A 22,806-nucleotide genomic window follows, 5' to 3' on the forward strand; every position below is an offset into this window, starting at 1 on the left:
GTTTATAAAGACTAATCATATTAAAAAATATCAGATATGTTACAGGTATAGGCCTATTTATCTTGATCATTAATGCAATGGCCATTTCATAATGCATTATGCTCATTAAAATAAAAATGGCCATTCAATCATTTAATAATTGTATAAAAATAGATAAATATCAATTTTAGAACTTTACCTGCTCTATCATTATTCAAATCTCAGTGATTTTCACTATAACTCTTGGTAACATTATTTATTAATGATAAATATAAATGGAGGAAGAATATATTAGGGCTGTTACGATTCCTTGATTAAATTCTAGTACTCTATTATAAAAAAAAATCCTCTACCGTGTCGATTAACCAGCAAAATACCCGAAATGGCGAGTTCCACGGATGAGAATCAATGGAAAGCATTATTAGTTTTCTAAGGCTACACAAAATATTAAAACCATTTAAAAATCTAAATAAAGCATAGAGCTATTGTGAATTCACAAAGGCTGTGATTCAATTAAATATATGCACTGCAGGTTTAATATGGGTTTTATTTATATGCGTTTAGGTTACAGCTTTGTTCACAGTAAATGCTGCTCCACACAAACAGTTATCATTTACATGTGCGGATGTCTCAAACTCCATCTTTGCATATGCTGTGAGTCTGAGTTGCTTATAACATTCATCTGGGAACAATGTCAAGGTAAATCATTTATAAACCTATGCCAACACAGGAGAACACATCATTATGCTAATTGTTCACCGCAACTTCAGAATACAAATTTAAACCCTCACTCTGAGCTTGCATGTTTTGATGTCCACGTTCTTGTTCAAGAAATGACAGTGCCTGTACCATTTCTATCATAAAGAAGAGGCCAAATATTAAAGATTAAGTGGACATTTGAATTAAATGTTGTTTAGTCAATATTAAACAGGCCGTTGACACCCTCTACAGGCATTTGATATAATACATAATGTACATAAGTTAGCCTACGATTATATTGTTTTATTGCATTATGTGTTTTAACTGTTTTGTTCAATAACATCGCCTCATTGCCAATATATATGTATTTTAAGTACAGTATATTTATTTTAAGTCATTTTAAAAAAAATTGTTTGCTTAAGTCTATTTTTATTACCACAAAATGTATCAGATTTCTTGATTAATCGTTAGAATAATCGACTGATTATTCAATTAGCAAAATATTTGTTAGTGACAGCCCTAGAATATTACTGTAATATAGAATATTATATTACCAGTATATGCTATTGGTATAACAACAGCTAACTGTGAAAACAAAAAGTCTGTCGACCATGAATGTCTTTGCTGTCTCTCAGAGTGTGTCTGATGTGTGAGAGGCATATCCATTTCAGTAATTCTAAAAATTGTCTCACTCGTTCACTGCACACACACACACACACACACACACTGCAGTCCATCCTTCAGCCCTTTGAGGGTTGTCGCATGATGATTGTGACCTTTCGGCAGAATGCAGGAGGCAATCTGAACCTTTTCCTGTTTGGAGCAATGAAGACAAATGGCTGTGTCTGAAAAGGGTAGAATTATATGTGGCAGAGAGACACTTTTTATGATCCTGTAATGTCATTTCAAACTCACTATACTGGTCATGCTCAGACAGGCTCCACATTATCAATATTAATCTAAAGTCCAGGGTGGAGTATTTGTTCTCTAGGTTTTCTAGCACCAAGAGAAGGTTGAGGTATTTGACACAATGGATCGTCAGCAAAGTAATCATGTAGTGTATTTTATGTAACCACAGAAGCATAAATTCACCTCACATATCACAGACACCACTGTAATTTACCACAAAGAGGCAGCAATTAAATGCAGAACACAATGCGGTAGACAGTTAATAGCCCCTTTCACACATACTATCTTTACTGGTAAATTACCGTTAAGAGATCATGTGTGAACAGGACCTTTTCAGAAATACTGCTAAATTAATTCTGGCAATTTACCGGTATGAGAAGTTGTAACATTGCCAGTAAATTACCAGTAATGTGCTCTGTGTGAACACAGCACAAGATTACCGGTATGAGCACATACGAGTTCAGAATGAGCTGACGTAAGACATCTACTGGGCCAATCATAACATTCTGAAGCAGATGATGCATGCATCTACTCCGTGTTGTTTTCGGAAGTCAAAAAAATGTTAAATGTAATCTAATACGATGTGTCTGGGCCAAAAGCAGTGGCATGAATGTGAACGTTTGACACAAAAGTGAAGACAACAACAAAAACACTGACCGCATATACCCCTCTGCATGTTTATAAACACCGGGAAGCGGAGCTGTCTGAAGGTCATTTTCAGTTAATGATGTCACAGAATTTACCGATATTTTGAAATTGATGTGCGAATGGTGCTTTACCAGAAATAAAATGGAACGTCATTGCCTTTGTGAACAGTGCATTTTTGAATTTACTGGTAAAGTCGTTCTGGTAATTTTATGGCAATTTACTGGTATTACTGAGTGAAAGGGGCTAATGTAACTCAACCACAGACAGCAGTGCAAAATAAGCCCTATAACTACAGACAGAAGCAGTGCAGTGCATTTTGTGTATGCATTTTGGGTCATCAGAGAACATTGATTAAAATCTTAGGAACAGAAACTTGTGTTCAGGTCTTACCCAGTGTGAGCTGAGACACAGACACTGTGACCCGTGTGTCAGGCTTCAGATCGAAGTGGATCAGGTTCTGATTTAAAGCGTTCATGAAGACCTCTGACATCTGAAACAAGAGAATGATGAAGGTGACAGTAATGTTGAGGAATAGGAGAGTTCCTAAAACCTTGTTTTAATCTATAATTTTTAATATTTTAAAATATGAAAAAAATATGAACAAATATTTAATACGCAGTGTTACACCATTAAAGCAGTATATGTTTGTGAATAATGATTTCACTTACTAAAATCATAGTAATTATTTCAACATGTGGACATATATTACCATTCAGTTTGGGGTTGGTAAGATTTTTAAAATATTTTTAAAAGACTGCATTAATTTGATCAAAAATATAGTAAAAAAAGTAATATTATCACAATATAAAATGTAATTTATTCATGTGATGCAAATCTGAATTTTCAGAAGCCATTACTCCAGTCTTCAGTGTCACATAATCCTTCAGCAATCTTTTTGATTTGGTGCTCAAAAAAACAAAAAAGATTTTTTTTTTTTATCAGTGTAGAAAACAGTAGTGTAATATTTTTGTTTAATATCTTTTTCAAGATTCTTTGATTAATTGAACGTTCAAAAGAACAGCATTTATTTGAAACAAAAATCTTTTGTAACTTTATAAATGTTGTTACTGTCCTTTTTAAGCTTTTGAATGTATCCTTGCTTAATAAATAACAACTTAAAAAACAAAAACAAATCATACTGATCCCAAACATTTGAACAGTAGTCTATTTGTGTTGAGTTATTAAAAAACATTTCTAAAGGCTGCAAAAAGCTTTATTTACATAAAGCTTATGAATTTGAATCTTTTGCCATTTAAAATTATCATGCTACATTTTTCATTTCGGTAAGCTGTAGGTTATAACCCTACATAAACTGAGAATGCAATAAAGAATACTGCTGTTTTAGCATAAATTTGAATTATTGTACAAATTTAACTGGAGTTTTTATTTCTCTTTGTGGTTGCTGGGCATTACAATTCAGCCAATTACATTTTTAAAGTGAGTGCTTGTAGTTTGCAGCAGTAATAAAGCCTATTTTTATTGCCACTATAATTTATTTAGCCATCAGAGAATCATAATAGGTTATTTTAACAGATTGTATCAATCATCAGACCTTGTCATTTGGGGGATCATAGCAAAGCATTTTGTTTCAATATGTGTGCATGTGTGTGTGTGGTTCTTGCCTTATCAAGCTGTTCCTCTGTGTGTGATCTGAATTCTGACTGGTTTGTCTTGGGTAGGATAAAAAGCTCAGCGGCAGTTGGAGATCCAGGAAACACAGAGACCAACATCTGGTCCTCAGGGAAGCCGCAAACCTGGAGAAAAACACAAACACACACACACACACACACACACACACACAAACACACATTTCTCAAATGCTAGTAAACAATAAATTAAACAATTTTATCAGCATGCAACATTCATGACAGGATCTAATTCATGCGTAAAAGCTAGTCAATCATTTCATGCCCGTTTGCACATTAATAATATCTCAGTTAATGTTTGCAAATAATACTAAGTCATTCCAGTGAATCTCAAGATGGTTGTAATATTTATGATATGATGTGTAACTGTATTGAAAGCTCTCTGTTCAAGTTGAAAATCCAGAGGTTTTGGGAGACCATTATATTTGTGCTTGAGCAACTTATTGTAATGGAGTTCTTTGGCTCTGTTCTTTAATTGGCTGACTGGCTTTAGAGTCTCTCTGTTGCCGCATCAATATTCACTCTGAACTCCTGTGATTCACTCTCGCCAGTAGCACTACATTACCCTATCTCTCGCTCTCAGACTGAAGGGAAATCAGTTGGATGCATGAGAGCACGTAAAGCCTCTCAGCCAAAAACAAACCTCACTGGAGAGCCCAGAAAGAGCCATCATGCTTTAAACCAGCAGAGTTTGAGAGAGAGGAAAGAGAATAGCTGAAGAGAGAGGAAGTGTGGTGAGCTATCAGCAGCCTTTCAAGAAATTTCATGAGTTCTTTTCAGCAGTTTACTGACATGAACAGAGTACTCCAACAGGAACTGATGATAGACTTTACAGTCAGTATACCTGAGAGAGTGTTGCCCTGACAACGCGCCCCACGTCCTGTCTCCATTCGGCAATGGATGGGTTGTGCTCTTCCAGGTTAGGAGAGAACGACAGCAGTAAAGAACGGAAGAAGTCTGGGAATGAGAGATTATGGATGGATGGGAACAGAGATGAAACTCTGCCAAAAAAATTCTTCCTCATTCTGAATATGTCTCTGTCAAACTAAAAATATCACATCTCAAAAAACACTGCAATGTTTGTAACAAAAGGAGGTCTTCACCTTTGACAGTGATGATTTTCACATCCTGTAGGACTGTGCCTCCTGTCGACACCTGTACTGTGACAGAGTTCGGTCCCTCTCGTGTGAATGTGTATGAAATACTTCCTTCCAGTGTGATCAGCGGCTAAAAACACACACATACGAGACGTTTGGTTCAAGATTAACTGCACTGGGAAACAGGAAAGCAAATCACAACTCTGACTGATGTGTGAGTGGCAGAATCATTTATAGCAGAAACCAGTTACAGCGCTATATGACCAAGCTCCTGCTGTGTTTTACGGTTCAGTTGTCATGTTTTTGATCTCAGGGCTTTCCGTAGATATATTGGTCTTAAGGATCTTCATGCTATTTCCTAGTATTTCTTAACAAGCCGCTCCTTTCCTGAGATTTACTTGTAATTTATGGAGGGCTTGCTGATCTTTTGTATTGTTCTAGCACAAGATGGGCACATTGGGCAGCATCACTGAAATAGACTGGCATTTGTAAGTGACATTTCAACATTATTATTCATTCAAAACAATGCAGTTACATTTTAATCCTGCCTTATTTTTCATAGAAATTAAAGTAGTGAATACAAAAACATACCTTCAGTGTATAATAGGTTAATGCATTTACTTCATTTAAATTTACAAGCATAATTTTTAATATTGCTAACACACTAGAGGGTCTGATTTTTGCCTGGTTGTGCTCTTTGTTGTATATGATTACTTTATTAAACATTAAAAGCAACTGCAAACAATACAGCTGGCTTATAAAGCAAACCTGGACAACATTTTTGTTGCTTTCAATGGAACTGTGTTCTGTTTGCCTCACTCTAAAATAAACCTAAAAGCCTGTATTATATTTATGTCACAAATCAAGCCAGAGACTTCAGGTAAGTGAAATGACATGATGATTTTTTGACAGGCTTGATGGCAGAGTTAATGGCAGGTGAGAATATAGGCAATAGCAACAGTTCAGTGGGTCTTAGCTGACGGTGGATAATGGTACTTGGTAGCAGGATCTTCAGAGATGGGAACCAGGGAACAGGGAGTACAACGAGGGAGAAGTCACAGGAGGATCGTCTAGAGTTCTGAAGGCAAATATACACAAATTAGAGCACATTGAGTCTCTGGTAATAGGTCGGGGTTGTGAACGGTAGACCGGACGCTGACAAACTGTGGGTAAGAATGTTTTGTAGCTGACTTGATTGGTGGGTGCAGGTGCGGGTGATCAGTAATCAGGTGACAGGGATCTGGTGTGAGTGGGAGCAGGTGACTGTGATGACGGAGGTGGCTGTGACTGTGGTGAATTGCTGACAATATATTTGGACTCAGGCACAATTTTTTATTATTTTAGCGGTTGACCAAAACATATTCAAGTTACAGTTATATAATGAATATGGGCTTTAAGTGCACACTCTGTGCTCTAATTTGAGAGTATCTCATAAAAATTGGAGGAAAGGTTAACAAATTACAGTAAATGTACAACTCTTGCTGTGAACCCACATCATGTGGTTAAAGGAGCTCTCCATGTAAGTGAAAAAGACAATTGTTTGGCTTCAAAACAAAACAAATCAGTCAGAGAGTTAGCAGGAACACTAGGAGTGGTCAAATCAACAGTTTGGTACATTCTGAGAAAAAAAGAATGCACTGGTGAGCTCAGCAACATGAAAAGGCCTGGACATCCATGGGGGACAACAGTTGTGGATGATCCGAGGATCCTCTCCATCGCAAAGAAAAACCCTTTCATAACATTCAGCCAAGTGAAGAACACTCTCCAGGAGGTAGGAGTGTCATTGTCAAAGTCTACAATCAAGAGAAGACTTCACGAGAGCAAATACAGAGGGTTCACCACAAGGTGCAAACCATTCATAAGCCCCAAGCATTTAAAGGCCAGATTAGACTAACATCTAACATCTAAAAATGCCAGACCACTTCTGGAAAAGCATTCTTTGGACAGGTGAAACTAAAATCAACCTGTACCAGAATAACGGGAAGAAAAAAGTATGGAGAAGGCTTGTTACAGCTCATGATCCAAAGCATACAACATCATCTGTGAAACCTGGTGGAAGCAGTGTGATGGCATGGGCATGCATGGCTTCCAGTGGCACTGGGTTAGTGGTGTTAATTGATGACGTGACAGAAGCAACCGGATGAATTGTGTAAGTGTACTGTCCGCCCAGATTCAGCCAAACCAGATTTAGCACTAGAACTTATTAAAAGCTGCCCTGCCACTTTTTAAGTGTTTCACCTCAAAAATGTTAAACAGACCTGAACTGAATGATCTCATAGTGTAATTAAGAACATAATTCAGTTATGTTTGAAAGCATCATAAAATAGTGATTCATATGCCGATAATAACTTTAGTTTAAATCCATCCCAATCCTTCAAGAAACCAGTATAATGATGTCAGAATGATTGATTGAGATGAATCAAAGGTAAAAACATATGTCAAAATATGTCAGCAATATTAACAATATAGACTACTGTTCAAAAGTGTGGGGTTATTTGATCAAAAATACAGTCAAAACAGTAATATTGTGAAATATTATTAACAATTTAATAATTGTTTTCTATTTGAATATATTTTAAAAAGTAATTTCTAACTGTGATGCAAAGCTGAATTTTCAGCAGCCATTATTCCAGTCTTCAGTGTCACATGATCCTATAGAAAATCTCTCAAATATGCCGATCACAGACTGTAAAAAACAAAAGATGGATGACGCACCTCCACTTCTTTCCAAAGTGAAGCCAAAACATCTCAGTATGAGATCATGTCAAAATCACGTCATTTGGAGTCAGAGTCTGCGCAGTAGTGATTAATTTGGAGCCTGAGTAGTGATTGTGAGGTGGAACCGTGGTATCCCGCCCAAACTCTCGCAGACCCAATACCAAGGTCACAGTTATTACACCTCACCTCATTTTTATGGCAACAAATAACTAATTAAAAGCAAACTTATTAGAAAAACAAACACTTCAACATACATCAGCATAAGAACAATACCTAAAATGATGGAAACCATATTTGGAAAACATTTATTTGAAGTGTAATTTGATTATTTAGTTTGTCTCATGTCCCATTAGATTACATGGATAGGGTGGGGTTAAAGACATATACTGGATCCAGCTACCTGGGGGCGATCAAAACATTTTGGCTTCACTTTTCAGCACTTTGATGAAAAAGTTAGAAAGAATAGAAATATAATTATTTTGTAGTATTATGTACATATGATCTTTGCTTGCAGACTAAAGTATTAACTGCTTAAAAAAACAGTCATAGTGACCTCAAAATTTTGAACAATAGAGTAAATGCCCAATAAAATTCTACCTTGTGACAAGCTATCTACAGGTCCTTCTCAAAAAATTAGCATATTGTGAAAAAGTTCATTATTTTCCATAATGTAATGATAAAAATTTTACTTTCAAATATTTTAGATTCATTCCACACCAACTGAAATATTTCAGGTCTTTTATTGTTTTAATACTGATGATTTTGGCATACAGCTCATGAAAACCCAAAATTCCTATCTCAAAAAAATTAGCATATCATGAAAAGGTTCTCTAAACGAGCTATTAACCTAATCATCTGAATCAACTAATTAACTCTAAACACCTGCAAAAGATTCCTGAGGCTTTTAAAAACTCCCAGCGTGGTTCATTACTCAAAACCGCAATCATGGGTAAGACTGCCGACCTGACTGCTGTCCAGAAGGCCATCATTGACACACTCAAGCGAGAGGGTAAGACACAGAAATAAATTTCTGAAGAATAGGCTGTTCCCAGAGTGCTGTATCAAGGCACCTCAGTGGGAAGTCTGTGGGAAGGAAAAAGTGTGGCAAAAAAATGCTGCACAACAAGAAGAGGTGACCGGACCCTGAGGAAGATTGTGGAGAAGGACCGATTCCAGACCTTGGGGGACCTGCGGAAGCAGTGGACTGAGTCTGGAGTAGAAACATCCAGAGCCACCGTGCACAGGCGTGTGCTTTTGAACCAGAAACAGCGGCAGAAGCGCCTGACCTGGGCTACAGAGAAGCAGCACTGGACTGTTGCTCAGTGATCCAAAGTACTTTTTTCGGGATGATGAAAGCAAATTTTGCATGTCATTCGGAAATCAAGGTGCCAGAGTCTGGAGGAAGACTGGGGAGAAGGAAATGCCAAAATGCCTGAAGTCCAGTGTCAAGTACCCACAGTCAGTGATGGTCTGGGGTGCCATGTCAGCTGCTGGTGTTGGTCCACTGTGTTCTGTATCAAGGGCAGGGTCAATGCAGCTAGCTGTCAGGAGATTTTGGAGCACTTCATGCGTCCATCTGCTGAAAAGCTTTATGGAGAAGAAGATTTCGTTTTTCAGCACGACCTGGCACCTGCTCACAGTGCCAAAACCACTGGTAAATGGTTTACTGACCATGGTATTACTGTGCTCAATTGGCCTGCCAACTCTCCTGACCTGAACCCCATAGAGAATCTGTGTGATATTGTGAAGAGAAAGTTGAGAGACGCAAGAACCAACACTCTGGATGAGCTTAAGGCCGCTATCGAAGCATCCTGGGCCTCCATAACACCTCAGCAGTGCCACAGGCTGATTGCCTCCATGCCACGCCACATTGAAGCAGTCATTTCTGCAAAAGGATTTCCGACCAAGTACTGAGTGCATAACTGAACATAATTATTTGAAGGTTGACTTTTTTTGTATTAAAAACACTTTTCTTTTATTGGTTGGATAAAATATGCTAATTTTTTGAGATAGGAATTTTGGGTTTTCATGAGCTGTATGCCAAAATCATCAGTATTAAAACAATAAAAGACCTGAAATATTTCAGTTTTTGTGCAATGAATCTAAAATATATGAAAGTTTAATTTTTATCATTACATTATGGAAAATAATGAACTTTTTCACAATATGCTAATTTTTTGAGAAGGACCTGTACTTATTTGACCCCAATCCAAATCCATCCTAATAACAGGTTTACCTATCTGACCCCGGTAACCAGAACATCTTTGGCAGGGCCCTTGTTTTGTTAGAGGTCAAAAGTAATACTGGAATAGCTGTCTAACCATTCTGGGCCTCTAGGCCACACACACATACAAATATATATATATACTCAGCGTTTGAACCTCTGTGCTGTTACTGAACCACCAGTAGAAAGTAGCGGTCCTGGGCTGACTGGGCCACAGCACTGCTGTCAAGTTGGCCTCGTTTCCTCTGATGACGACCACCGGTGCCGAAAGAAAGATACGCTCCACAGGACCTAACATGACACATCGGACATGATATCTCATCAGACACAATATAAAGTCAGTAACGATCACATTTAGAACTAAACACAACAACAAGCAATTTCTTCTTCTACACATCCTTCATTGAGAACTGGTTCTGAAATAGACCGTCTAGATGTGCAGTCAGCGGTGTAGAGGTAATTTAGTCTGACAGGAAAGAGTTTTTTTATAGTAATGGCAGTGGCTTCTTATAAAGAATTCAAATTTTTTGAAATATATGTGCGTGCTCATGTACATACTAGTGATGTGCAGATAGAGAAAGCTGCTGTCAGACCCCTGACTGTTCTGAGCACGTGCGGTGACCCTGAATATCCCAGCGACCCTGTACATGTGTGTGATGCTGTCACCAAGGCGACTTATATTGGAGTATGACACAGAGATGCCATCTCCAAAGTCCACATGGAGACTTGTAGACAGTGATTCACCCTATAGAAAAAAGGCAAAAAAGACAGATATATTCTGTGCTTTTGCATGTAAAGACTTTGAGGTGTCTGTGTACATTACCATTCAAAGATTTGGGTGCAGGAAAATTTTGTTTTCGAAAGAAGTCTCTTTTATCAGCTAAGGTTGCTTTAGTTTGATCAAAAATACAGTAAAAGAGTAATATTGTGAAATTTCATTACAGTTTAAAATAATTGTTTTCTGTTTTATTATATTTTAAAATTTAATAAATTTCTGTTATGACAAAGCTAAATTTTCAGCATCATTACTCCAGTCTTCAGTGTCACATGATCAATCTAATACGCTGATTTGGTGCTCAAAAAATATTTCTTTTTATGATTCATATTTTTGTAGAAACCATGATGAATTGAACAAAGTTCAAAAGAACAGTGTTTATTTGAAATAGAAATTGTTTGTAAATGTCTATACTGTAACTTTTGTTCAATTTAATGCTTTTGTGATATATTAATTGAAAAAAGAAAAAAAAATCTTACTGGCCCCAAACTTTTGAACAATTATGTATCCAAGTTCGTTTCTAACCTAGTTAGTAAGTCAAGTTAATTTCATTGAAATGAAAAGCAGCAGCCTTGTCAAATTATGGATTGGTGGCACAAGGCAAGATTGACGAAAAGGACATAAAGTGAGACCCCCTTATGAGATTTGATGAGGGGTTTCAGGGGTTTGGTGGTTTAGAAAATGTTTTACTCGTAAAGTTGGTCTGCCATCTTAAAAAGTTTTGAGTTGAGTTGAAAGCACAAAACCTTATGAATGACTTTGTGTGTCTGTGCACCTGCTGACTCACATTTTGCAATGCTACTCTGAAGGTGATGTTGGTTCCCAGTACAGCAGTGAGCTGGGAGTTGATGGTGCTCAGCTGTAGGCCATTGGGTGCTATGGGTTTACACTGTTGCATTTTGGGACTTAGTGTATCTTTCAGACCCTCTCTACAGTTATTCAACAGCACTTGCCTGTACCTGCACCGACACACACAAAGACTTTAGAAAACACCCTCTGCTACCAGCAGAAACACAAAAAGAGACATGTAGTTAATACACAAACACTCTTATGAAGACTGTCACAAAGAGATTCATTTTGCACTTATGGATCATACTGCAGTGTGTGTGTGTATCTGTGAGTGTGTGTTACCCTGTGCTGTTACGGTAGTGCTGTCCATGGCTGCAGGTGTGTGCTGGTAAATTGACATCATACCAGAATGCAGGTGCACATTTTCCACTGGCCTGTCTCTCAAACCCATAATCACTGCAGGGAAAATCATAAAAACACATCAATTATTCAGTTTGGTTAAGCTCCTCTCTATGATGCAACAGCAGTCTATAGAGAGAAGTGGCTTGGATATGTGCTTTATAGACTGTACTTTACATACACTGTAAAATAAACGTTGAAAATAAAGGTTTTCTCACGCACCTTAGGATCAACTAAAACCACTTTTTACTGTATTGTTCTTGTGTTGACTATGTGAAAGGTTCCCACACTTTCTGACAAACATATTTCTATGATTTTTCCTTGACCTTTCCAGTTGTTTGCTATAAGGACTCTTGAAAATATAGTTTTATAGAGATTGCACTTACAAGAGTAACTGGCAGCCCTTAATATTTTGAAACCAAACATTTAAATTTACATCGATTTATTTGAAAATTAATTTAAAGTTTACCCACCGTTATCTGTTTTATTTGATTAATTTCTAAAGATTAATGCAACTTGCTACACATCCATTGCCACATTATGTGCCACATTATCTGTTGAGTACTTCAGCAGTTAAAATCACCAAATTATACTTGGAATAGTGTTATTTTAGTATTATTTATATAATATTTATTAATTTTTTTAATTAATATTTTGCTTTTATTTTTATATTTTCAGTTTTCATTTCAGTTTTAGTTTTAGTTATTTTGTTTTAAATCATTTAGGTTTTAATTTATTTTTATTTCAGTTTGTCATTTTAATACTTTTAATACTTTAATACTAAAACTTAAACATCAACTTTTGTTTCAGCAACATTTTAGCAGCATGGTAGCCTTAAGTTGTGATTGGTTAGTGCGTTTACAAGGTATAAACTGCAGTAGGGGATCAGTGCTAAACTCAGTAACACCAGCTCCTTCAGGCTAATCAGATCACTGCCACATTTAAATATTCATTACATATTCATTTGGAGATAATTAATCATTTGACATTATGCAAATTTTGCGCGCCTCTCATTCATATGTGTAATTTGCCTAAGAGCAGACGACTCTAATGGAGCCTGTGTGTGGTACAAGGGAGATTTATGTCGTCGTTTTGATCAGTGCAGGAGTGTGTATCCATGTGCATCGGGGTGGGTTTGTCAAATCTCCATCAGTATAGCGATATGATTATGACAGACTGATGTAAAACCAGGTTTTTAACTTGCTGCCTCAAAATCAAGCCAATTTAAGTGACCGCATAAAGGGAAAAACCTTTTTTTTTTTTTTCATTCAAATGCCACTTGATTCATCTGTATAATTGGTTAGATCCCTGCAGCTTTTGTTCTCTGCATGCAACATTGAGTCCTTTGATCCACAAGAGTTACTGTCACTCATTTCCTCCATTGGAAAAGCAGCTTCTCTGCTTTTTCACGTGTGTGCACGTATGCATATGTGTGCGTGTGACTCACCACTCAAAGTCATAGAGGGTGCAGATACAGGGCTCAGCTGAAACAACTCGAGAATATTCCCGACCCAGAGTGCAACGTGTGCCGGGCTTCCTCTTCATATACACCTGTCTCTCTCCCATCACACACACCTCACCCTGAAATACAAATTAATCCTAGATAAATAACTAGCAAAGTCACCAAACTGCTCGTGGAACAGTGTTATTTTAGTATCAGTATACTATTAAAATATTAATTCATATTTTACATTGGATTTTATTTTATATTTTCAGTTTTCATTTCAATTTTAGTTTCGCTGTTATAGTTTTTTTTTTTTTTTTGTAAATTTGTCAATTTATATTTAGCTTTAATTTATTTATATTTCAGTTTTAGTTTTTGTAATTTTAATACTTAAACTTTTATTTCAGTAACATTTCTAGTTTCCATTTTTTTTTTTTTTTTTTTTTTTTTAGGTTTACGACTTTTATTTTATTGCAGCTATATTTCAATTAACAAAAAATAATTTTAATTGTTTTATTTACTAATAGATTTACGCTGCTTGAAATCAGGCCGTCAAATTTTTTTTTTTTTTTTAAAGCTATTATAGTAAATGTAGTTTAGAATATGGCAAATGTATTGTGAAGAAAAATGTGCATATAAATACATATATATTCACAGAAGGGAGGGTTGCCAGGTCTGGGAAAAATAAAACCAGCCCAATTGCTATTCAAAACTAGACCAACCGCGTTTTTTCTGCAGTTTTCCATTCCGTTGGGGATCTTCTCCATCAAAATAGCTTTAACCCGTGAAATAAAAAACAACTCAAGGCAACAGTGTAAAAGTAGCCCAGTTCCGCGGGTATAGTGATAAAAACGTTTTCTAGTTACTTCTGCTTAGCTGAGGATGGATACAGTAGTTAGTATGAATTTTAGAAAATGTATTGTGCTTCCCAGGAAACAGATTTGACATGCAATAGATGCTGACTCTGAAACTCTGTAAAACCACAAGTGAGAGTCAAGGCTGATGGACAACATGTCACCAATATTATGTGCTGAGGTCTGTTGCAAAAATCCATTACGACTCCATTAATTTCCATTCTGCTTGGGCATGTTACCCCAGAGGTAATGTAGTAATAATCTCCCTTGCCACCCGAATCACTAACGCATGCAGTGCCAAAAGAAACTCATGTTGAATGTTGAGTGAGTGAATTACTGCTTTGCTGTTGAGACTGAACAGTAAGGCGTGCTGATAAATGTGAGGTGACAACCTTGTTATGCAGGTGCCATGTCTGAAAGTCTCCGTCTGTGCATTTCCGCCCAAACAGGGAGCTGTAGTCAATCTTTATCAGCTGCCAGTCAGAGTGGTAATTAAAGTGCCCGAAGAATCTACGAGGATAGAGATCCTTAAGCACAACAGTATCGGTTTACGTTTACATTCTTTACAATTGCTTAAAGGACACATATTGCTATGGCAAATCCATAAATGACTAACAAGAAGGAAGTGTCAGTGTTATCAGTACTAGAAAGTGTGAGGGTCATAGTCCAGGCATGCAGACATGCAAATGAAAAGATTTAATCTGATAATAATGATCCCAAGTAAGTGAAGGTTCATTACTGACACCTCCTGGACCATTTGGATCAGTGTGACTGAGAAGACGAGGTGAAATGATTCTTACGTAATGATGTGATTCTCAGTCTCTGGAGTCATCAAAACCCCATCAACAAATAGGGGTGTAGACGAAAAGCTGAGTTTGTCCCACTTCCGGCCTTCATCCAAACTAATCCTAGACACACATACATTTCACAAAACATTTTACTTGCAAAGCAGATTCGGTTCATATTCTGATTAATATACTGTACAGTGCACATTTGACAAAGACATAAAAATAGAAGATGCATTTGTTCAGTCATCTGAGAATATTATCCGATCCACAGAAACAAGTCATTCTGGAGTCACTGCATTAACATTCAATATGGGTTACATCTGCATAATTACATTAAAATCAAATCTAATATATGCTCATTGAAAAATATCAAGACAAAATGATTCACTTGTGTTTACATTACCCTCTAATCATTATTAGTCATGTAAAATGCATATTATGTCTCATTACACATTCAGTTTATTTTGCATTTCATTGTTCTTTTAGTTGCATTTCTTTATTCTACTTTCTGTCCTTTGCGTTATTATTTTACTCTGGGTAAGTGGCTCCTCACTGTGTTTTCTTTTCAGATTTTGGTCTTTCAATGAATGCCTTGTATTCTAAAGCACCTGATTGTGTCTGTGAGATCTGTTATTGTATATTTAGAGCCCTCCTGTTTGCTTTGTTTTGTAAGCATTGAATGTTCAACCTACATTTACTGGTTAGGCATAGTCGTGTTTTTGGGGATCTTAGTTTAGATTAAGTTCATTTCAGCAAAAAAAAAAAAAAAAAAAAAAAAAAATTCTTACTTACTTTCAATAACTAAAGCAACTCTCACATTGCTGAGTCTGCAGAATTCTGCATAAATCCCATAAAATCAGCACACATTCTGTGTGGAATTGGTATGCTTTTAATACACACAGTTAGTGCACAACATATATCGCTTTTTCATTTTATACAACCTATCGTGTATAGAAGTTTGGGAACAGTATGATTTTTTTTTTTAAGGAAATTAATACTTTTATTCAGTGAGGATGCAATAAATTGATCAACAGTGACAGTAAAGTCATTTAAGCTACAAAAGACTTTCTTCAAATAAATGCTGTTTTTTGAGTTTTCTATTAATCAATTAACCCCGAGTCTCTTCGTGGCATCTTTTCATGTAGAAAGCAAATATTTTGTGGTTTGGTGTTGTTGTTGTTGTAGATATGGGTCAAAGTCGCCCGAGTTGATGGCTGAACACCCGCACACACATCTGACTCCTGTTCTAACAGCAACCCACAGGAGGATACAAATTATCTTCCGCAGCCTAATTGATCCTGACAACATTTCAGAGCTTAACACATCAAAGCCGCGTATGTGATGTGGCAGGAACAACATGTGAACGGAAGCCCACTGAATCCCACCTCTGCTTCAAACCTTAAAACCCCCAACATGAGCATAAAAGCCCTAGCAAACACAGCCACCTGCACTACAAAGCCATGACAGACACTTGTGCTGAAAGGATTCCAAATGTTTGATATGATAAGACCTATTGCCTGCTGCTTCTATCTACCAGTCCTCATATCAAAGCTGATGTTTAAGCATGTGGGAACTTCAAAAACTTAGTCTGAATAAAAAATATCCAAAAAGCTAGAAATAAACTGCAATAAACTCAAAAATGCATAATCTCTCTAGTGTTCTGTTTTATATACATATAATGTGTCAAATCATCTTTATTTTATACAACAGAGGTTGTTTCAAAGCAGCTTCACAGTATAAAACAGGAAAGTAACCTAATCAATGACGCAAACTTTAAAAATGCAAAAAAATTCTAAATCCAAATTCTGCTATACAGAAGCTGTAACAAGACAGTGTCATTATTTAGCTCCAGTCATTTTAGTGTTGATTCAGTTCAGTTCAATAACTATGTAAAAATTCAATTCAGTGATAAGCAGCTCTGCTGAAGTATAGTGTAATACAATAGTGAAGTTATTCAGTTCGAGTCAGAAAAATGTTGATTCAATTCAATAACAGTGTCAATGTTGCAAAATATGTCAATTATGAACACATTTCAGCTATAAAGCAGCTCTACAGAAGAAAATAGTGGAATTAATCAGCTAAGTTCAGTTCACATTTTGTACTAATCTGTGTTAGTTCCATCAAATCTATAATGTTTTTGAATATTAAGTGTCTTTTAAACCCCAACTAAGCAAACCAAAGGCAACAGGTGACAGAAATTAAGAAAAAATCTTAGGAGAAACCAGGTTTAGTCAGGTGACTAGTTCTTCTCTGGCCTAAATGGATGAACATGGAGTAAAATAGATTTCAGGCTGCATCACAAATCCGATTTGTGGATTGATGTTATTCAATAAAATTTGCAAGGCGGTGCATTTATGTGCATTGTCTTACCATAAATGGCGTGTTGGTACAGCAGATTGTGTAACAGCTAATAAAGCCCCTCCATGGTCCAAAAACCAGACACCATGCTCCTCCTCAAAAATCTAAAGACAGTGTTTACAGAGTCAAAATCCAACAAGGTATTTCAGCATTCTGTCTCTTTGTGTTTCTCACATTTCTTTTAGTTTCAATTAGTTTGAGAGGTGATCAGGGTCTATAATTATGTCTAGGTGACACTGAGCATGTGACTGGTTTACCTTTCTCCATGTGTTGCCAGCATCAGAAGAAATGAACATCCCTGTATTAGAGAAGGAAAGCTCGGGCCCAATGTTACCTGAGAGAGAAAATATTGCTGTAACTCCGACAGACAGATTATTCACCATGCATATGCTGGAGATATATTGGTGGATGAGATCTGATTCTATTACACTAGAGTATATTAGAATAGAAAATAATATATAAATATAAAAATAAAAATAAATAATAAATGCTAAGATCAAATACAATAAAAAAAATTACAAAATCAAACAAAACAAATAAACAAAACCAAGCATATTTGGGTGATTACTGTATGCACCACAAAGGCAAAACTATTGATACTAATATATATACAATATATATATATATATATATATATATATATATATATATATATATATATATATATATATATATATATATACAATACTAATATATTTCCTTTTGTTTGGAAACAACACCAAGCCTCTCATGAGAAGAGATTATAAACAAATATTTTTTACATTTTGGTAAGTTTTTAACAAATCAAAACATACTCGTTTTTTTAACAGCATTACAGTTTTATTTAATCAGAAACACAGTCTTAGTTTTATTTGTGTATTTTACTTTCATTTTATTTTACAAGTAGTCCAACAGCACCCCCAAAGTAGATAAAATGCCTAACAAGGCGGGCAATAGGCAGGGCCAGCCCGTCGCATAGGTGAAATTCTAGGGGCGCCATCCATCCATAGGAGCGCCCAAAAGAGTTTTTTTTTAATATATATATAATTTTTTTTTAAGGGGTGCACTATATAGTGACATATAATCAATATCACATTATGGCTTAATGCCATAGTCATATTGCGAAGGTTGCATCTAATTAAATAAAAATATCTATGCGCTGCAGTTTTCAGAGTGAAGCGGTAATGTGTTCGAGTGCAGCCCATGAAACGCAGCGCTGTGTCACTCTGAAACATGCAGCACATTTATTTATTTGATGGCAAACCACCAAAATAAAACCAGTTTAATATTTGAATTTGGGCAGAGATGCACCGATAGACCATTGGCTATAAATCGGAAACCGAACGTTTTTTTGTTTTACAGTATTTCAGAGTCTGTAAACGGCATTAACAGAGGCCAGAGATCCAAAGATATTTACTTTTTAAGCCATTATTGGATGATTCCAATAACGTTCCTATAATATGATGATATTATAAACTTTGATGAATATAAAAATTGTGTTTCATTAATATTTTAATTTAAATTTCCCCCTAATATTTTGTGCCCCTTTGCAGCCCCCATAGGGTGTCCTTGGATTTCTATTAATCAATGAATTAAGGAAGTCCAGTTTGAAAACACCTTGTCTACGAGACCTGATTGAAGTGATTGAAGGGTTACCAATTTTTTTTTACAATTTTAAACACAATTTTTGCCACTGCACAGAAGTATAATTTTAAATGTATAATCTATGATTTCACAATAAATTCCTGGTGCATATTGTTTGGTGGGTATGAGTGCCCTCAAAGACCACAATCATCATGCCGCCTGATGATGAACGTTTGGTAAAGCTGCTGTCAGTAACAAAACAAAACAAACAAACAAACAAACAAACAAACATTTTTTCAAATCCCATATTTATACACTGAGCATAGGAAAGTGATTGCAGAACAGCTGTTGGACATGACAGGCAATTATGAATGTGCAAGACACTGGTCATATTTTCTGCGTGCTCTGCATGACTAACTTTTTGAGTGAGCATCTATCTAGTCTCATGCAGGAAGCTTTTTGGGCTTGAATTTTGAAGATAACTTTATAATGAGTCTGACAAGCAAAATTACATAATGAAATTAGTTTTTGTTCCAATCATGCCAAACTCTGCATCTGAAAAACACAAAGATGTAACAACTCCATCTGCATTGCACATTCATACCCATTTTTCCCTCTAATTTGTCAGAAACTCCTGGGGGACTCAAGACGCCACAAGCATAAAAACAATAAAGGAAGTGGCACAGTTAAACACACACACACACCTGTGGCCACTATAATCCCTGGAGCGGAGTGTTTGGTGGAGATGGTGTCAGGTGTGTAGGGGTTTTCAGACATCTGCAGGAGAAGGTGCAAGGAGCACGAGGGCTGAAAATTAGAACATTACACAGTATTAAATTATATTTCAATACATTTACATCTATCTACATAGTCTCCCCTATATTAACCGACTGTAGCATCAGCTTTCAAAAGCCATGCAAATGAATCTGCTTTGGATCTCTGCTGCTTTTGTCCATATTTTTGGTATCCCTTACAATTAGTGTGACCCAGTTTTTTTGGAAACAAAAAAATAAAATCTTTTATTTCAGAACTTCAGAAAAATGAATGTAATTATGGCAATTAGAATTCAGTGTCAATACAGTGTCAAAAATCAGTACATTTAAATGCAATCAACCATCTAGTGATTCAAAACTAATTTCATATGCAAGTAAGCAATACACTTTTATTCTGTGTGTACAAGTGTCTGAAGTCTTGAACCAGCAGTTGTTTAAAGTGGGTAATAAGTCCCAAAATACCCAAAGCACAAGGAATGGGGGAAAAAAAAACTTGTTTCATCTTGTCTTTCTAAAGAATGACAACACGTGTGCAAACAGTGAACCCACTGTCTTTTGGTGCAGCAGAAAAAAAAGTAATTAAGACTTTCTGAGATCTGCTGATAAATGGACTCCAGTTGTTCAATGTATGTCTTAATTGAAATCACCAATCTTTCAGAACAGTGTAAAACATCAGTGAAAGTCATTACAAAGATACAGAGAAGGTAGTGTGTCTTAATCAAACCATCAGAAAGCACTGAATTCAGAGCTATTGTTTGGTAGCTGGCGGTTCACTCTCATTTCACTGTGAAACTAAAGGAGTTCTTCTCTGCAGGGCTTCATGTAAAAATGCATCAAATGAAAACGTGTCAACACTGTAATGTAATGTAGGTGGGTCTGAGTATAATGTAATGAATATAGTGAGTGTGACTGGCTCTGATGGAGTGCTGTGCTTGAAGTGGATGTGTCTCTATAATAGGATCAACATTATTAATAGCTGTTTTATGTTAAATAGTATTTCACCTACTTTTATGTTGGTGACCTATGCTTTTTTGGCAATGTCTTCATGTTTAGTAGGAAATATGTGGATGAGTTCATTGGGTCTCACCAGGTTGCAGTTGATGTCATGTCCTGTGGTGTCTTTTACTGGAGGCTGTAGTAAGCTCCATGTCTGGCCTTTGTTGTAGGTGATGTACGTTCTCATCTGTGAGTCTTCTTTCTTATTGGCTATGATCAATCCACTAACACCCGCCACCTTTACAGGACAGGAAAAAAGTGATCGGAACTCAAATACTTGGATTTCCTCTTTTTTGTGATGATGATGATGATGGTAATAATAATAATAATAATAATAAAGTAGTATATTATTGTTATTATTAACAACAAAATACTCATTTATTAGTATTATTACTGTTATATATGTTATTATTATATTCTTATGATTATTTATAGTAGTAATAGTAGTAGTAATAAAATAATTATAATAATCTTATGATTTTTACTGTTAGTAAGATTATTACTGTAAAAATATTATCATTTTATTTTTCATTATTTTTAATTTTTTTACAATTACAGATATTAGTTGGTGTTTTTTGCCTAGATGAAGGAAAAGAGGAGAACAAAAAAATATCAGGTTCTACATTATTGCAGATAAGCATCGTTTCTCTTTGCATTTTTGCTTACACTTCAGTTTCTATATGTTTTGAGTTGTTCTCATTATCAGATTTTCTTCTTCTCTTTGTATTCATTGCGATTAATTGCATAACTTCAAACACTGCTGTTTTGTGCTGCATTGCATTATTCCCTGTTCTACTTTCAAAAATTCCTGGCGAAAACCATGTTAATTACCGAAGTTTTCCTAATTGCACACAACCTTCATACGTGAACATTCAAGATAGTTGACTTCTTAAACTTAATTGGGAAGCACCATCAGGCCATACAATCATATTTGCAGACCTTGTAGACATCCACAATGAGGTTTCCTGTGAGACTGCGGAAGGTATGGAGGTTTGGGAGTGAGCGGGTGAAGTAAACTCCAGGTGTGTCAGAGATGTACAGACTGTAGGTGTCATTTTCGTTCCACTCCTGCACTGCTGCCAGCACTTGTCCCTCATCTGTACTGACAATGTGCATGTCCTGCATGGAGAACAGCTGTTAGAGCCACATACATTTCATCTGACAACTTATTTGTGACAGCTAGTGCTGTGTCATGTATCTTACTTTGGGTAGACAGTATTTAGGGAGCTGTATGGTCCTGAAGGGCCCTCGCTGATAGGACACAAAGTACATAGTTCTTCCTGCTGTGGTTAACTGATACACACACACACACACACACACACACACACACACAAAGTCAGAGAAAGCACAGTTACAAGGATTTACAACAGATCAGCACTTCACACCAGTCAGAACCCATGTTTTCTTATCTATCATAGAGGACACTTTCCGTCGCTTATGATCCAATGTTTTCAGCGTCTCAGAGCGGCTTGGTTCATGGTACATGCAGTGAACTCTATTGCTGCCTGTGCTGTGAGCATTTGGGTACACAGTGTTTGCCATTCACATAATTTCGTACATTTTTGTAGATAGATAATTACATAATTTCACTACATTTGTAATGAAACATTATGTGAAACAATATCACAAAACGGCAGTTTCCTCCTAAATAAAAGCCAGAGGGTTTAACTTTTGCAAACTACACTGTAGTCTAAAGTAAAGTGTAAAGTATTTTTTTTCAATTAACAGAATAATAATAATAATAATAATAATAATAATAATAATAATAATAATAATACATTATTTCAGCTGAGGAATCTCATAAAACTTTTCAACTTTTTCTTAACTTAAAAGTAAATCAAATTTAGTATTTTTGTGCCAGTTTTTCCCTGTGGTATTGAACATGATATTATATATAATAAAAAAAGAAAATACAAATATTAAATATAAATATGGAAATATTTTTAAGCTATTGCTAGAGTTAGAAATTGCAGTATTGTGAAAACACTACCTCACACAATTTTTTTTCAATTGTAATTTTACAATTTTACTACTATTATTATTATTATTATTATTATTCTTTAGTTTTATAATGTTTTTAAACTTTTTTGTTTAGAGGAAAGGGGGAGATAAGGGGGTATACAATGTAAGTGTACTGTAAGTACTGT

At 35.9% G+C, this 22,806-nt stretch overlaps 1 protein-coding gene across 1 annotated transcript in view; it reads right to left on the minus strand.

Annotated features, from left to right (window-relative positions):
• The window catches only part of LOC109106647 (VPS10 domain-containing receptor SorCS3-like), a 55,901-nt gene that overhangs the window by 2,848 nt on the left and 30,247 nt on the right, over positions 1-22,806 (minus strand). The window contains exons 8-24 of the mRNA XM_042773859.1: positions 21,863-21,952; positions 21,599-21,778; positions 20,751-20,897; positions 19,595-19,697; positions 17,585-17,661; positions 17,340-17,431; positions 14,982-15,089; positions 14,574-14,691; positions 13,331-13,464; positions 11,827-11,940; positions 11,483-11,654; positions 10,479-10,665; positions 10,078-10,211; positions 4,985-5,108; positions 4,726-4,838; positions 3,858-3,989; positions 2,626-2,725 (exon numbers count right to left, since the gene is read on the minus strand). Of these exons, the coding sequence (XP_042629793.1) occupies positions 2,626-2,725; positions 3,858-3,989; positions 4,726-4,838; positions 4,985-5,108; positions 10,078-10,211; positions 10,479-10,665; positions 11,483-11,654; positions 11,827-11,940; positions 13,331-13,464; positions 14,574-14,691; positions 14,982-15,089; positions 17,340-17,431; positions 17,585-17,661; positions 19,595-19,697; positions 20,751-20,897; positions 21,599-21,778; positions 21,863-21,952 (2,125 nt within the window). The remainder of the gene's footprint in view (positions 1-2,625; positions 2,726-3,857; positions 3,990-4,725; positions 4,839-4,984; positions 5,109-10,077; positions 10,212-10,478; positions 10,666-11,482; positions 11,655-11,826; positions 11,941-13,330; positions 13,465-14,573; positions 14,692-14,981; positions 15,090-17,339; positions 17,432-17,584; positions 17,662-19,594; positions 19,698-20,750; positions 20,898-21,598; positions 21,779-21,862; positions 21,953-22,806) is intronic.

Source organism: Cyprinus carpio, chromosome A17, assembly GCF_018340385.1.
Source record: "Cyprinus carpio isolate SPL01 chromosome A17, ASM1834038v1, whole genome shotgun sequence".
Classification (NCBI taxonomy): domain Eukaryota; kingdom Metazoa; phylum Chordata; class Actinopteri; order Cypriniformes; family Cyprinidae; genus Cyprinus; species Cyprinus carpio.